Source organism: Centroberyx affinis, unplaced genomic scaffold (assembly GCF_046629955.1).
Source record: "Centroberyx affinis isolate AG114_WGS23_722 - 3 ecotype Tasmania unplaced genomic scaffold, CSIRO-AGI_Caff_v1 ptg002437l_1, whole genome shotgun sequence".
NCBI classification, from domain to species: Eukaryota; Metazoa; Chordata; class Actinopteri; order Beryciformes; family Berycidae; genus Centroberyx; species Centroberyx affinis.
In genome coordinates, this window is record NW_027280680.1 from 413,598 (window position 1) to 430,124 (window position 16,527).

Here is a 16,527-nt window from a genome sequence, read left to right on the forward strand (position 1 = left end):
ACCCAATGAAATCAAAACACTGATGACTCACTATGTCACACTTGCACACAAGAAGATACAGAACACTTGAACTTCCACTGACTCAATCTCATCTTGATAGGTGTGAGAGTGTTAGATACACTCTCACACTCTCACAAACAAACACACGCACAGACACACACAAACATACATACTGTCTCTATCCCTTTGTCTTTAACTCTCTTTGTTGTTCTCTCTCTCTCTCTCTCTCACTCTCTCTCTGTCACACATGCACACACAAACACAAACGTGTAGTCTTCCTACACAATGGCACATCCACAGAGCAGAAAACCCCATTTTCTCTGGTGCATCTTCCCCAGCTCCTGTGCAAAATGGGTCATTCCCTTGGTGTGTGTTTGTGTGGGCCTGCATGTACTTGCATGGGTACGTGTATGTGAATGTGTGTGTGTGTGTGTGTGTGTGTGCGTGCGTGTGTGTGTGTGTAAAGGCCCCAGTGCCCATGTAATATGATTGCAGTGGTGCCCACTATGTCTCAGAGGTGTGTTGCATACTTATTGAGGCCAGTGAAAGGCCGCTGGGGCTTCTGCTTAATGCAGTTTTAACACCTGAATATAGCTGCACAGCCGTACATTGGAGAGAAGACTCTGAACCCCTTATCTATGACTTTGAGCAATGCAGGTGTGTGTGTGTTTCTGAATGTGTGCGTTGGTGTGTGTGTGTGAGAGAGAGAGAGAGAGTGCAGACATGTGCACAAGTGTATGTGCACATGTGGAGACGCCTAGCTGTGTATAGACATTAGCCAACTAGGGCAATACTAGAGAATAACCTTTCTGCAGTGAGGAGCACCAAGCAAAGGGCTGGAGGTAAGAAAGTGAGCACAGCAGAGCAGAGAGGTTATCCTGCTCTCTCCTTGTCCCGGCACACGCATTCATCACCAACTTTCCCACACTGCTCTCTCCTTTTCACAACATTCACCAGGGTTCATAATGGTATCGGGGCGCCATGCGGTGTATTTGCTACACAGGCCAGTTCCTTCTTGTGTGTACTTGTAATGGTCCTTAACTGTAACTGCAGTATCAATAGCTATAACTGGAATTTTCATGTGTATTCTTCTCTCCCACTGTGCGTTTGTGCGTGTGTGTGTGTGTGTGTGTGTGTTGCAGCTCCTGTCAGACAGCCAGATCAACATGGTGAAAGTAGTGAACTCAGTGAGCGATGCTCTTAACGCCATGCAGAAGGAGAATGTGGGACTGAAGGCGCGTGTCAAGGCCGACTTGCAGAGGGCGCCAGTCAGAGGGGCCCGTTTCAAGGGCTGCTCCAATGGTAAGAGAGATGATAGATGAACACGCTTAGCTTGACTACATGTACCAGTCTGGCGAGATTCTGGTCTGTATCTTTCTATGTCCATCTTTCTGTTTGACAGTCTATTTGTCCTTCCATCTATCCATCTATCCATACATACATGTATTCATACATCGCTGTCTACCCATATCTTTGCCTTTCCGCCACTGTATTCTCTGTATAGCTATCTCTCCATCTTTTAGCCTGACTCCACTCCTCTGTAAAATTATATTTCAGTGTGATCTACTGTCTGACTGTCTATCTATCTTTCCACCCACTCATTCACCTCAGCCTCTCCCGGTTATAGCAGTGTGTTTCCTTGGGCGACATCTCGTCCACATTATCCAGTGTCCTTAGTAGAAATGTGTAATTCTTTACAGTCTATGAGAAATGACTCGCATGTCCACTGGGCTGTGTTGCTGAAAGGGAAGGGCCTGAGGCATCGTCCTCTTGGAAGACCTCTGACCAAGTAGAATATACTTGACAGTATTCTCCTGGTGGATTCTGCTTTGCATAGGCAGCCAAGGAGTACAGGCTGAAGGCCGCTCATGTACCGCATGCAGCATACAATAATGGGAGACTGTGCTTTGTGTCTTTGTGTGAGAGGCAGCTAGTAGGTTCCTGTGAATATGTCACAAACCCACACACACACGAGCATGCGTGCAGACACACATGTACAGAGACACAGACATATGGTGCGGTATTTACGATGAGGGAGACCAGTCAATATTCTAACCAGTAATTGAAACGCCTACCTAACGTAGCCATCAAGACATATATGTATACATATATATATATATATATGTGTGTGTGTGTTTGTGTGTGTGTGTGTGTGTGTGTGTGTGTGTGTATTCAATGAGCTCAGTCCACTACATCCATCTTGGAATGCGCTTTTACTGCGTCTCTCCCACTGTCAACATACACTGTTTTATCCCCCCATCTGGGTCCATGATAAAGTCTCTCCTGCTCTCTGTCCCATCCAGGCATTGTTTGAATAAAATTTGTGCATTGTAGTAGGAGACTTTATTCATCCCCTCTGGGGTAAAGTGGGTGCAATGTGGTACATTTAAAGCATCACAGTCAATAAATGTAAACAACAGGAAACTCTCCAATACGGTAAGACACGTCAATACAATAAGAAACACACCAAACACACCAGACAGAGTACAAGTACACAGTATTGAGTCGAGGATGTTACAAAACTGGCCAGTGGCGAGATGCTTTTATAGAGCGCAGCCTTACCTTTTGGTCAAACATATCTATACTGACTTAAAGGAGAATAACAAACATAATGGAAACATCAATTGATCGTAAATGAGCAATATGCAATGTACACACCTTTACTTTTATATACAGTATATTATTGTTATGTATTTTACATACCTTAGTGCTGTGTCCGTCACAGTTTTTTTCTTCTGGTCAGAGCCGATGGTGGCAGTGGGATGCACTGTTTATGTATTTGTTTATGTTTTCTTTTAGTATGGCACTTGCCAGGTCTTGTTTTATGTGGAAGTCTGCCTGGGTTTATCTATTTTTAAGACAGGTTACATATGCAGCAGGCATTACTAAGGAAATGACTATCAATGTGCTGACATCCTCATGCGTAAATGCATGAACATGTACTAAATAAATCTGGTGTGGTGTGGGTGTAGTGCTTTTACACACCGAGATGTGCTATGTGAATATGACGTCTGTGCTACACCTAAATGAAAGACATTCTGCCAACACTACACCTACGCTACATTGGTCTAATGCCTCTGCCTCTATTATAAGTCTATATAATCTTGGCATAATCTTGGAGGTTTGGTCGGATCTTACAGGTCTTGATCTGGTCTTTGGTAGGCATTCAAGGTACTGGTTCTGTAGAATACTGACTGGTCTGCCTCATCATACACTGACACACCAAAGCACACAAACATACACGCACACGAACACACACACACACACACACACACACACACACACACATACATAGATACATACATACATACAAACACACATGCATACCTTTCACATTTCACATTATCAAATTCTTAAATCTATGTAAAGTGCATATTTGTTTAGGAATGGGGCACAAGCATGAATAAATATATATATATATATATATATATATATATATATATATATATATATATATGTTTTTGGACTGCCTGTCTGTCCCAGTGGTGCCTGTGTGTAAATATTTAAAGTATTCGTCCCTGTACTGTTTGCATTGAATTCCCTTAAGAAAATATATTTTAGAAGTTATTTGAAGTCCATGCTGACTGCAGTGAGGCCCCTCTCAGCGGTGACTGCAGGGTTCCTGAGTTGGATGAAACCGCTGTTGGAGTCCCACTTTTTAGTCCATGCGCTGCATACAACTTTGCACTACTGTTGCTCTTAAAGGACTTTCATGTGAAAATCCAATTTTGGTCTGTTTCAGCGGTCAGAATGCAAAATATTGGCTCGGTCTTTGAGAGATGTGTTTTGGGTTTTTTTTGCAAAAATATACATTATTCAGTTCTACCACAGTACATTTGAAAACAAAGGAGAGCAAGCAAAACTACAAACGAAGGAGAGATGCAGGACAGATGCATGGTTGGAGACAACTACAATGGCTGCCACTGAATGAGCAGTGTTAGCTGGGGAGGAGAGGACACAGGTGTGCATTTAAATGAACCCAGTTCCTAATGGCCCTCTTACTGTGCAGCGCCTACAATGTCAGGGTGACTTACTCTGAATCTCAGACGTTATGGCTGCAGAATACTCAATCACTTAAACCCTTCAGAGTTGATACTCTCCTCAAAAGTTCCACACACACACACAATATACACACTCTATGCACATACCTCATTAGGAGCAGAATGTCTTAAACCAAACCAAATTAAACTGTATCAAAATCTAAGGGGAAATAAATAGAGTAGCCTGGAATGATAATTTTGTGTGCGGTACCACATTTTGGCTGGGGTGCCTAGTTGGGGGCTGCCCTGCTGTAGTTACTAATTGCTGTTAGGTTGCTGATAGCCTCTTGTTGTCACAAGGAAGCTAGACAGATTCAGTTTACTGTAATAAAAAAAAAAAAAAAAAAAACCTGGGACATGCTGCTGTTAAAGGGTGATGATGGTAATGATGAATGTCGGAGCTCAGTAGTTCAGACTTACCCGGGGAAAGGGAAGTGCTTCATAGACAGCAGACACTCTATACCGGATAGGGACTATAAAAACTCTCGTATGGCCTTTTCAAGAACTTTCTTGGCTGTTTTAAATTCAGGAGTTTGACCCAATGAAGGCCGGCATGCATAATCCATGACCCTGTCCTCATCACAGACTTTCTCTCCCCGCCTCCTGGGGAATACTTTGTATCCCTGGTGTAAGACTGTAGTTACCCAGTCGTAGACATGGGTGCTGCTGCTTTGCCCTACTGTAGCTTACAAGCCCTCTGCCTCTGTCTCTCCTTCACTGCACCAGCTCTTCCTGCATTCTGTTTCTGTCACTCAGTCTGTTACATGTTCTCTCCACTCTCTCTCACTCTCTCTCTCTCTCTCTCTCTCTCTCAGTCCATCTTGTATCTCTCAAATTTATGTATTCTTTCACCTGGCCGTACGTCTCTTTCTCCCTCACTTTCATGTCTTTCTCCATTTCTCTTTTTTTTCCCCCTGCACCTGGTCTTATCTCGGGTCGATTTCTTTGTGCCGTATATGTGTTCGCTTTGTCTCTGTGGCATCCTGTCTCTGCTCCACCCCTGTGCCTCTCCGTCTTCATTTCAGTCTGCTTGCATTCTCTCTATTTTTCACTTTTTTTTATCTTTGTTGCACTTAGTGTCCTTTGTCCCACTGTGTCATCTATCACCCCCTTATCCACCTCATCCGCTATATATCTTTTTTTTAGTTTCTTTTCTCTCAACACAAACACTCTCCACTTAGTCTCTGCTCTTCCTCTCCCCTCTTATGTCTTTCTCTCTTTGCCTCCATTTTCTTCTCAAGAGCAACCCTTTTGGGAAACAATTCGGGAAATAGTTTTAGCACACGCATTGGGGATTCATTTTGACAGGGTGACTTTGCAGCACTGGGCCAATACTATTCCTTCATGTTTACCTGTGTGCCTCTCCGGGGCTATGCTGTAGGCAGGAGGAGAGGGGGTGCAAGTGGAAGTTGGGGAGATGGAGTGGGAGTCTGACAAGTGTAATCTCATGTTCTCCTCATCTTCCATTTATTACTCATTTCAGCTTACAGCTCCAAGCACTCTGTTTTTTTTCTTTTGCAGCCAGATTGGATCTAATTTACTCTCTACCTCCATGTCTCCCTACTTTCACCTCTCCCTAGGCTCGCGTCCCCGTGACTGCGGTGATCTGTATGCCAGTGGTCAGAGGGAGGACGGCATCTACTCTGTGTTTCCCGTTCACCACCCCGCAGGCTTCCAGGTCTACTGTGACATGACCACAGATGGAGGAGGCTGGACTGTGAGTCAGAGCCACACAATCACGCACACAGTGTTCCTCTCACATGCAGAGCAGTGCACGCACACACACACACACACACACACACACAGGCACACACACACACACACACACAAAGCTCTTCAGTAATATCTGTATTCATCTGAAATACAAACAGTCACTCAGCCGCTACATTTTCACCAGGCTTTTAATGAAAATGAAAAACAGGAGAAGTGGAAGGCAATGAAAGGCTTTTTTCACTATGTGTACTTGTACAAATTTGTTTCTATCTACTAAACAGCACTAAAATAAGACTGATTCACTGAACATTTCTCTCTTATGAAAACTGCACCCAAATGCAACATCAATTTCATTGAAAGGTCAGGATCATCTGTATGCGAGGCTCTGCAAAGCACATTGTTATCCAGAGCGCCTGCTGTGATTACAATTGTATTTATGATGTTAGGAAACTCACATAGCAATCTGACGAGGTCTAATCTTAAGTTTTAATGGATGTTATTATAATACAGTGAGTGAAAGACAGTGGGAGACACAACACAGCATAAATACCAATAAACAGTGATATAACAATGAAGATAGAGATTCAAAGGACAGTGTGCATCTTTAGTTTCCATGGCAATTGATCAGATAGTTGGGGATGTGGGTTGGGGTTAGCAGGCTTATGACCAGACTGTATATGCTGTAGAGTTGTCTTTCCCTGGATAAAGTCGGTGTGATAGATAGATCAGAAGAAACATGCAACCAGCTCATAACAATACCGGCTCCAATTTAAATGTACAAACCAATTTGTCACTGTCCCACATATCAAACCTAGAGGAGCTGTTTTCATTAGAGGTGCTGAAAGTCTTAACATGATTTTTTTCCCGGTACTGTAACATCTTGTGTTTGTGCAGTAGGACTTTCAATAGGATTTTGGCTTTCTAATCCAGCGGCATCTGATTATTAGCAGTGATGGAAGATAATATTTATTTGTTGTTTGTGAATGTAAATGTTTGTTTAAGTGAATGTTTTGCTATTACTTGATCAAACATCTGTCAGTTGCTAAAGTAAACATGGTTGTTTTAGGGAAATTGTATACTGGGAGAATTGTGTCAGCTGTGAATGAGAGACACGGAGGTGAACAAACACTGTGACACAGAACCATTTGATCTATATTTGGAAGTGTGGTTGTGATGTCTTTTGGTGTGTGTGTGTGTGTGTGTGTGTGTGTGTATAAGTGTAAGTGTGTATGCATGCATCTTGCTGGTTAGAACCATTTATTTCTCTTTGTAGTGCAGTGTAGCAGTCCTTTGGGATAGCAGTGCGGTTCTTAATAGAGAACGAAGGCCTTGTACACTTAAAGAGTTTGAAATGTTTCAACTGCTTAAATCCGTCAAATCCCCACTTTCACAGGTTGTGACAACATTTTAGTTAAGCACTCAGGACTTGGTTTTGGAAACGGTTCAAAAACTATTCTGGGATTGAGCTGCAGAGTGTGCACAAGGAACTGTTAAGGAAATGTTCATCTGTCCATCATGTCATGCAAACTGGTGCAGGCTGCATGCAAAATGTTCCACACTTACCTTCAAGAGAATAAATAAATGTATGTTTTTAGTTTATTTTAACAAGCTATCAAATCACACTTGCACTTTAGGAAACCTTTGAACAGTGAAAAAATTATTCAGTGTTTCAAATGACATAATTTTGATGGTTATACAATCAATATTTTAAACATTCTGATTATGCATATTCTAAGTTTTCCTTCCTTAAATGTGTGAAAATCTCTTCATAGTTCCCCAAAAAGAAAAAAGAAAATCCTTTTCAAACCTGTCAGCGTGCTTAAAGCCTAATAGTTAAGCAACTTTATACAGCATTCTTTTGCTGCAGTACACACACACACACACACCTTAAATACCACTTCATGTCCATAGCTGATATCAGTGTGATCATCCCATTCTGCACAGATAATGTACAAACACATACAGTCACAACGACATTAATCATTCATTTAAAGTGTGTGTGTGTGTGCGTGTGCGTGTGCGTGTGCGTGTGCGTGTGCGTGTGCGTGTGCGTGTGTGTGTGTGTGTGTGTGTGTGTGTGTCAATCACTGTCAGTAACTGTGTGAGATAGGCAAGGTCACACCCTCCTATCATCAAATAAAGTAAGACCGACAGAGTGACAGAGTGCTTGGCACAGCATGATGGAATAGAGCTACCTACCAGCCTGTCAGTGGGCAAAAGCCTGCATGTGTATGTGTGTGTGTGTGTATGTGCGCGCAAATGTTCTTAAAGATGTGCTTAAAGGATAAGGCCGGTGTTTTTTAATGCATTGCTTAACCTCAACATATCCTATGAAAATAACATAATCAGCAATGCGTTTGCTCTACTACTACTATGTTACTTTCTGACTTCCCACGTACCGTTTTTAGCCGTCAACCCAGAAGTCATTAGCTCCAATTGTAGGCTAGAAACCTTGAAATACAGCTCACAAAGACATAGTTTCAATTTTAAAAATCGCTAACTGTTACCACGAAAAGTCAGGCTGTTGTAGTTATTACCAAATCAAATTCAAATTCTTCATTACGCCGGGGACTATTTTCGGTGCTACGGAACTACTTTCCTGAGATCGCAAACGTGTTTACAGCCGGCTTATTAAGTTGTTTGAGGAAAAAGTCGGCTGGCCCGGTGCATCGTGATGATGAAATATGCTGCCCAGAGCAACGGCATGGCTCTGTGACGTGTTTTTAATCGTTTTTTTAATACAATGGAGTTCTATGGCTGCTGGGACATTCATCTTCATTGGGCACCGGCTACATGGACGAGACTTGTTGGCAAAACAAAATCATTGCTAATTTTGTTATTTTCATAGGATTTGTTGACGGTAAGCAATGCATTAAAAACACCAGCCTTATCCTTTAAGTGTGTGCATCTGCATGGGAAGGAAAGGTTTGTGAATATGAGCATGAATTTATGCCTGTGTTTCCCTCTCTTTTTGCACTATGCACCAGTGCTAAGTAAGCATAACTGCTTTCATGCACACTCTACTCACACATTATCCTATGAAAAGATTTGCATAGCAGCTCAGATTGGAGTGATAATGCAGCCGTAACTGATCCTGGCTGCTGTGTTGCGCTGTGCTGTGATAATGCCTGAGCCTCATTAAGGGATCAGCATGGTGTGATCCACCAGGGGCAGGTAGGGAGAAGGGATGGTTGGTTAGCTGAGTGGCTCACTGTCTGGCTGACTGCTGGGCTTAAATAAGGAATGAGCCATATGGCGCCTCATAGGCACACTTTGACGGGTGCCGCTTCAGAGACCCTTGCACCGAGACCGAGAGAAGAGCGGATAACTAAGAAGAGGTGGGGAGGAGAGAGGAGAGAAGGGACTCAGAAGAGACAAACAAAGAAGAAAGGTTGATGAAATAACCATAATCAGACGTGGAGAGAGACAGGGAGGGAGAGAGGAAAGAGAGAGAAACGAGTGAGGCAGCTAGACAGAAGGGGGACATAAGGGAATGGCAATTTCAATATTTCCCTAATACAGGAATGCAATAATTCAGAGATTCAAATCCTACACAGTGTTTGCTTGAATTTTCCAATAACCCCTTCCTGGAATAGCAGTCTGTGATACGATCTCTCTGTCCTATTGTTTTTGCTGTAAAATGGTAGACCTTGGAGCCTCAGGGATAATTCAGCTGTCTTAAGTAATGGTGACATGAGGGGGCCAGTGCTGTAGATTTAGTTGTCGATCAGCAGAGCTGTAGCATCAGTATGATTATTTGTGGGATGTTTAGTGTGTTGGGCATGTTCTATAAAGCCACACAAACCCTAAATCATATCCTAGCTCACGTCTATATATCTTAAGTTCAGCATAGCCCCTGTGTGTGTCTGTGTGTGTGTGTGCGCTCCCTTTATGTGACACACGAGCGGATGATCTATGCTTCACGGTTGCGATACCCAACTAAGTTTGCTTGACTTCCCGGAAAATGTAAAAACAAAGGAAAGAAAAAAAAAAAGAAGCCATCAGCCATCACAAAAAGCATCCGTTTTCTCCACCATTTCCCAAAGGAAAATAAGCTGTTTTCCATAATGCTTTGTATGATGCACCATCAAACTGCCCCAACCTGCACAGCCAGCAAACACCCACAAAGAAATTGCTGGAATCCCACAGTTTCTAAAATGAGAAGTCTGTTTTTAATGACTGCCTATCATTTTGTTTCCTCAATATAAACTGAAACTGAAAACTGAATGGGCTGCAGATTTTTTTTCCCCCTGATTATTCATACTGCATATTACTCTATGCTGTATTTATATTCAAATGACAAAAAATACTTTCTCTCAGGAGGATAAGACAGTAAAATACAATTTTGTCCACTGGGTTTTAAAGGAAGAAATACAAATGGTTTGACCGTCAACTCCCAACCCTCAGGTTCCTCAGGTTCTTGCAGAAAGAGAGAGAGAGAGAAAGAGAGAGAGAAGAAGAAGAGAGGCAGAGGATGTAAGAGGCAAATGTGCAGTTGAAACAGCTCAGACGAGAGTTGCAGTGTGACAAATCTGATGTCTGTGTGAATAGAACAAAACTCGAGAGGGGTAAGACAAATGTATTCATGATGATAGCTATAATATCTAAGAGGGTGTGCTTTGCTGTGATTATGGGTAAGATGGCAGGGCAGAGTATGAGGTGCTTGCACTGAGTACTGCTGGCATCGCTGAAATCACATAATCACCGGAAAGAACATCCTCCAGGGCGGTATGACTCATACAATGCTTACCATCACATACGTATGTATGTCTACAAAGTTGTTGTTTTTTTTTTCCTTTTGATGTGATGTGCATGGAAAAGTAAAAAAATAAACCGGAGGAAGCTAGAATGGTTACTAACAAGCTCTCTGGTTACCCCAAGTTAACTACTGATAATGCATGGCCAGGTGTGCCTTACAGCTTCATAAAGTTGTGAAATTGATGAAATTGGTGGCTTTATGTAACATTATATATGGCTTTTATGTAGGGCTGGGCGATATGGTTGAAATCAATATCACGATAATCATAAGGATGTATTTTCGATATCCATATATATGACGATATGGCTCACATAAGCGAAATCATGTTAAATAATCAAATTAATGTTCATCATATTGAACCGAATGGTAATGTTTGGTGTGATGTCAAACTAAACTGAAATTTTCACATAATATTCCTACCATACTTCATTTTGTCTGAGTTTCTAAATAAAAATTTGCTTGTTCTCATCAGTTCAGACAGCAGAATTGTGCGTCTCGATATCCCAAAATCACCATATCATCACAATATAATCCCACTGAAAGACGATAAACGATAATATTGAATTATCGTCCAGCCCTACTTTTGTGCCCATTATATAGACATTGAGACAATATACACAGAGACAAGAGGAGGAAAGAGGGCAAGAAAAGCTGAAAGAAAAGAATAGAAGAGAAGCAAAAAAGAACAGTGGATGTGGATGGTTTTGAGTGGCAGTTGCCTAGTATTTCTCCATTAAAAACAAAAGAAAACAAAAGAAAAGGGCTGCTATTACTATCCCTGTCCAGCCAATACACACACACAAACACACACACACACACACACACACACACACACACACACGCAAACACACACACTTCACACACTCTACCTAACTCTTGTGCATTCTACAGAGGTGAATATATTGTACTGTACCAAATAACCTCAACAAGCATATGTGACAGTGTGCGATGTGTATATAAATGTGCGGTCGTGTGTTTGCAGGCTCTCCCAATCACACACACACTGAAATATGTATACACACACAGCCCCTCACTCAAATAAAGTAATCCTTAGGGCCTGCGGTTCTGTACCTGTTTCAGGAAAGGAAGATTTCAAATTCCATTTGAATACAGGCTTACGGCTTAGGGTAATGTCTTCTATTATTACTATTTTATTTGTTAAAAGGAAGGGACTAAAAATGACCGAGGTATAAATAATGAATGGGAGTAGATATATCAGAGTGCAGCGTGGGACTGCATTATCAAATGGTGCTTTTATCAGAAGTACTGCAATCACTCTCAAATATTAAATTCAGCTAAGAACTGAAATGTAAAAGTTTGAGATTGAATGTACGATTGTGTGCATGTTGTATCGCCCCTTTAGAGGCCCGGAGTGCCTTTTGAGCCTTCCAGAGTGTGCTGTATATGCTTTTCAGTATCTCTGTCCGCCTCACAGACTCTTCAATATTTCATACCCCCTGTTAGTTTATTGGTTTGAAAAAAAACAAAGAAAAAAAAAACTTCCTGGATGTTTCTGCAGTTGGCTTATCTGTAAATGTTATGTAAGGCAGGAAAATTGAAAACTTCAGACTACAATCTATGAGTTTTGTTCAAAGCTCGGCTTTCCTAACGACCAGATTTAGTGTGTTTTAGCTCAAGTTTATTTACATGTTCACTGTCGTCTGTCACTGTTCTGGACAAAGATACTTTCAAATATTTGTGTCATCGCATTCCAATGTTCTGCCGACCGCTCTAAGGTGGCAGTGGAAAGGCCAGATAAGGTTTAAATTTCAGGGAAATACTCCAGGTCCAGGCTCAGCAGCAAACCAGCAGCCTTAGGGGGCGATCACACCGAGAAGCATTGCTACAGGCGCGTCCTCTTCAAAAACGCCTAGGCAGACCGCGTTGGGCCAAACAGCTTGGTGCGCCTGTGGAGCAGGGCTGCGTGTGCGACCGGGTTAAAGACCGCTAATATCAGCTTTCCATCTGTGTTTTCCTCTGTCCCACCCTTCCCACCACATCAAACAGCATCAAAACAGGAAGGAAAGCCCGCCTTCTGCTTGATTTGATTGGCTGCCCGGCCCAAGTGTGACATTGATGAGCGGTGCGACTCCGCGCCTTGTGCTGAAAAGTTGAAAATATTTGAACTTTTATGCGCGCCTAAAAACCGCCAGGAAGAAGAGAAGAGCGTGTGCCATACCACAGGAAAACAATGGTTTTGGTGGCGACGTGTTTCTAGCAATGCTTTTCAGTGTGATCGCTCCTTAATCGTTCACACATACACATTGCAATGGAAGATGGAACAAAATTGTTTGCCAAAAAGGTCTTTACCTTTCTGTGTATGTTCATTTCCAACATTTATGTTTGCACAGTGCATGTACAGTATGTCCTCTGTGTGTGATGACAGACAGCATGAGCTGTCTGGTGGAAGCGTTGTCACAGGTAGTGTCAGTCATGACCTTTAGGACATGAGCACCATTAGCCGGAGCTGTGTGGAGGCTGTGTGAGGGAAGGTGAGGCGGCAGTTCGAGGGCTGTTGCAGCAACATTCATTGTATTTATTAGCCCTCTCTGCCACGGGGGGGGGGGGCACAAATAGGACTCCCAGCAACAGTGCTGCAGTTCTACTTGTCTGCCTCTCATCGTTTTATGTCCCTGTAATTCTCTCTCCTTCCACCCCCCTTTATATTTCTCTCTTTCACTCCAACTACTATATTTTTTCTTTCCTACTATCATTTCTTTCTCTTTCTCCCCCAGCTCAAACTCTTTTGGATGTCTTTATCTCGTTCTTCCTCTCTCCCATTCCTCCTTGCCTATCTACTCTTTACCTGATCCCCTCGCCAATATGTATGAAGGCTCATGCATGCTCTCAACTACAGTATGCTAATGCCTTAATCTCTAGATTAAACATCAAACATGGAAGTTTCGCTTTTCTACCACACTGTCCAGAATTGAGAAATTCACTAGGGGCGTGGCTAGGATTTGGGAGGAATGGGGAGAATGAAGTAAGCTGTGTGTGTGTGTGTGTGTGTGTGTGTGTGTGTGTGTGTGTGTGTATGTGTGTGTGTGTGTGTGTGTGGGTGTGAGTGCGTGGGTGATTGTGTTTTTCCGTCTGTTCTCTTTCGCTGCTGCTGTGTTGAGAACACATCTGTCTTTTTCTGATAGGATTATAAAACATATTCACAAACAGATGTTTGCAGTTCTCTTTAAAGATAGCAATTCTGTGGGCTGCTTTATTAATTATCAGTTAATGTTAAATTTGTCACCCTATCATCAATGTTACAATGTAACAATGTAAGCAATTTTTTGCATTTACTCAAACAATGTCTATCTAGCTATCTATCTATAGAGATATAATAGAGAAAAAAACAAGATCTTATTTTGATCTTAAACCTCCTTTAATGTGATCATAAACACATTAGGTGTGTGGCAGCTTTCTAATAACCTAAGTGCTTGCTTTCTTTCTTTCTTTCTTTCTTTCTTTCTTTCTTTCTTTCTTTCTTTCTTTCTTTCTTTCTTTCTTTCTTTCTTTCTCTCTGCCTCTCTCTCTCTGATCTATTAATCATACTGTGAAGGTGTTACCAATCATCTCCAATTAGTCCTAACGGTACAGAGTGACATCTGCTGCCAAAACACAAAACATATAAACACAGTGTGCTCACAGTGCTTACATGCCAGGAGCTAACAAGCTATTGGCACATTTATTATTTTCCATCCAGTCACATGCCAGATTGTAAATCTCCCCCAATCAGCTTTGGACTGTCTATGTTGCTGCTTCCTAGCGCTGCGTTTTGTCAGTCAGTGTGTCAGTCTCTGCAGGCTGTGGCTCCCAGTAGTTGACAGAAAGCCTGCTGAAGAGCTTAAGGCAGCTTGTTAAGTAGCCTTCATCTAACGCAGAGATTACAGGAAGCTTAATGTGATCATGCCAGTGGAATAGCCCTTTAGCAAGTGTTGGGTGAGATGGTCATTAAGGATCGGAGATTTGCTTGTTTAACACTATTTGGCCAGCTTGAGCTAACTGTATGGAATTATTTTGCTGTTTTTGTCCAGTTGATGCTGGGTTGAACAGCCAGGTTATGTGACATTACTTGTTGTGTTTGTGGCTTGAATTGGTTCATCCACTTCTCAGCTTCATCGTTCCCTCATTCCAAATTTACCCAAGAATATGATAGATGTTTTCTGCTTATAATAAAATGTGTTTTCTTTGACTATACGTTCATGTTTTTATGCTAGCAGGTTTGCACTATGTGGGGACTGCTCAGTGCTCTGGCGACCTGTCAGAGAGTTCCCATGGCTGGGTGGGGGGGAAAGTAGGAGAGATTATTAACTGTCAATACTTACTTTATGGACCTGTGCTGACACTTGTCAAAACCTCTTATAGCAAGCACTCACTCCCTCACATGTGTTTTCCTTTCTCTGTACGGTCTGTCTGGCCTTGTGCTGTAGTGTGTTACCAATGAAAATGGATGGTACAGAAGGTGTGGTGGTAAGATAGACCAAACTATTCTGTTGCTCAACGTTAGGTGTAAATTTGACAACTTGCATCTCATCGATTAAAGATGCTCTATTTTCTTGATGACCGGAGATAATTTAGCATTCGTTCCTAACACCATCTCAGAAAAATAAACCGAAGGTAACACGGCATAATGTTTATGCTTAAGCTTGCATGCTGAATTAAGGAGTGTGGAGAGATGAGACACTGTGAACGTGAGACTGTATGTTCTCTTCTGTTCCGCTTCATAATTTGCTTTCTGAGGTTAAATTGGGAGTTTGTCAGTTTAATGATTCGGTTAGGTTTGGTTGACATTTCCATCCTGATCGGTGTACGTTGAGATGGAAATGCCAGGCTGATCATAATTAGTAAAAAAAAAAAAAAAGCTCAAATCAACAACTCTCCCCCAAGTAAATTATCAGAATCCATCAGCATCAAACATGGCTTTATAATAGTGGTTTTCAACAGAGAATAGCAATAGAGAATAGCAATTTGCGGTGAAGTGCCTCCTTTGGTTAGATAGGCCTGATGACAGCACGCAGTCGAGAAACTAATGAATGACAGCACTCACCATATTGTGAGCTGGCACAATTAACCAAGTTTCCTATTCCTCACCATCAATTTTATTTATCATGCAATCCTTTAAAGAATAAAAAATGTTTGTCTTCAGTGACTGCTGTAGAAATGGTAGTGATACTGACTTAATTCTGCAAGAGTTGCCTCTGAGAGATGGGTTGTTTAGGCTTTGTGGAGCATGTAGAACAGCCTGTATAAAGAATTCATTGCCTAGGTTCTCCAATGGGAAACTGGATAAAATCAGAACACGTACACTAGGAAGAAAGACAGAGAGAAAAATGGAGGGCGAGAGAAAAATGAAAGTACCCCAGAATCATTACTACCCTATACTGTGTATCAACATGGAAACACACAGGCTGTAGTTATTGATTCTGTCGCTCAATTTGAGGACGGATCTGCCGGTTCTGAAATACTCAGACCTTGCTCAACCCTTAAATAAAATGGCTGCTGTGTTAAAGCTGCTATCCTCAGCTGGACAGCATGTGTCTCTCGGCGGAGCATCACCTGCCCCACACCCAGATAGAACCGGCCTGTCAACCTGTGACCTTGACAGAGATCAGTTACTCCCCTGTAGCCAGGCAGTGGGTTAGGTTTGGTCAGCCGGGATGTTGAGCTGGGTCCCAGTGGAAGCTGCGCGTGTGTGTGTGTGCCTCTGTGTGTGGGTGTGGGTGGACAGCTGGCCTTTCTGCAGACAGGCAGCAGAGAGTCCTGGTGAGGTGTTAGCCAAAGCTCCATATTGCTCTCAAACCCACGCTTCAATAAACACACAGGCATAACCTACATGGGAACATTCACACACATATGCATGTATGAACACGCAAATGCACACACACATAAACACACAGATACTCTCTGCATTGTACCCTTGACTGGGCGGCTGACTTCTGTATCTTTACAGATGAAATCGGATGGATGTCGCTCTGTGGAGCTAGTGTCTGTCGAAGCCTTCTTACTTGTTTTCTGCCCCTC

General features: G+C 42.3%; 1 protein-coding gene across 3 annotated transcripts in view; it reads left to right on the forward strand.

The window, feature by feature from the left end:
• Nucleotides 1–16,527, forward strand: part of fibcd1b (fibrinogen C domain containing 1b) — a 98,699-nt gene that overhangs the window by 43,133 nt on the left and 39,039 nt on the right. For all 3 annotated transcript variants that reach the window (XM_071533829.1, XM_071533830.1, XM_071533831.1), the window contains 2 exons: nucleotides 1,143–1,302; nucleotides 5,621–5,757. In XM_071533829.1, the coding sequence (XP_071389930.1) occupies nucleotides 1,143–1,302; nucleotides 5,621–5,757 (297 nt within the window). The remainder of the gene's footprint in view (nucleotides 1–1,142; nucleotides 1,303–5,620; nucleotides 5,758–16,527) is intronic.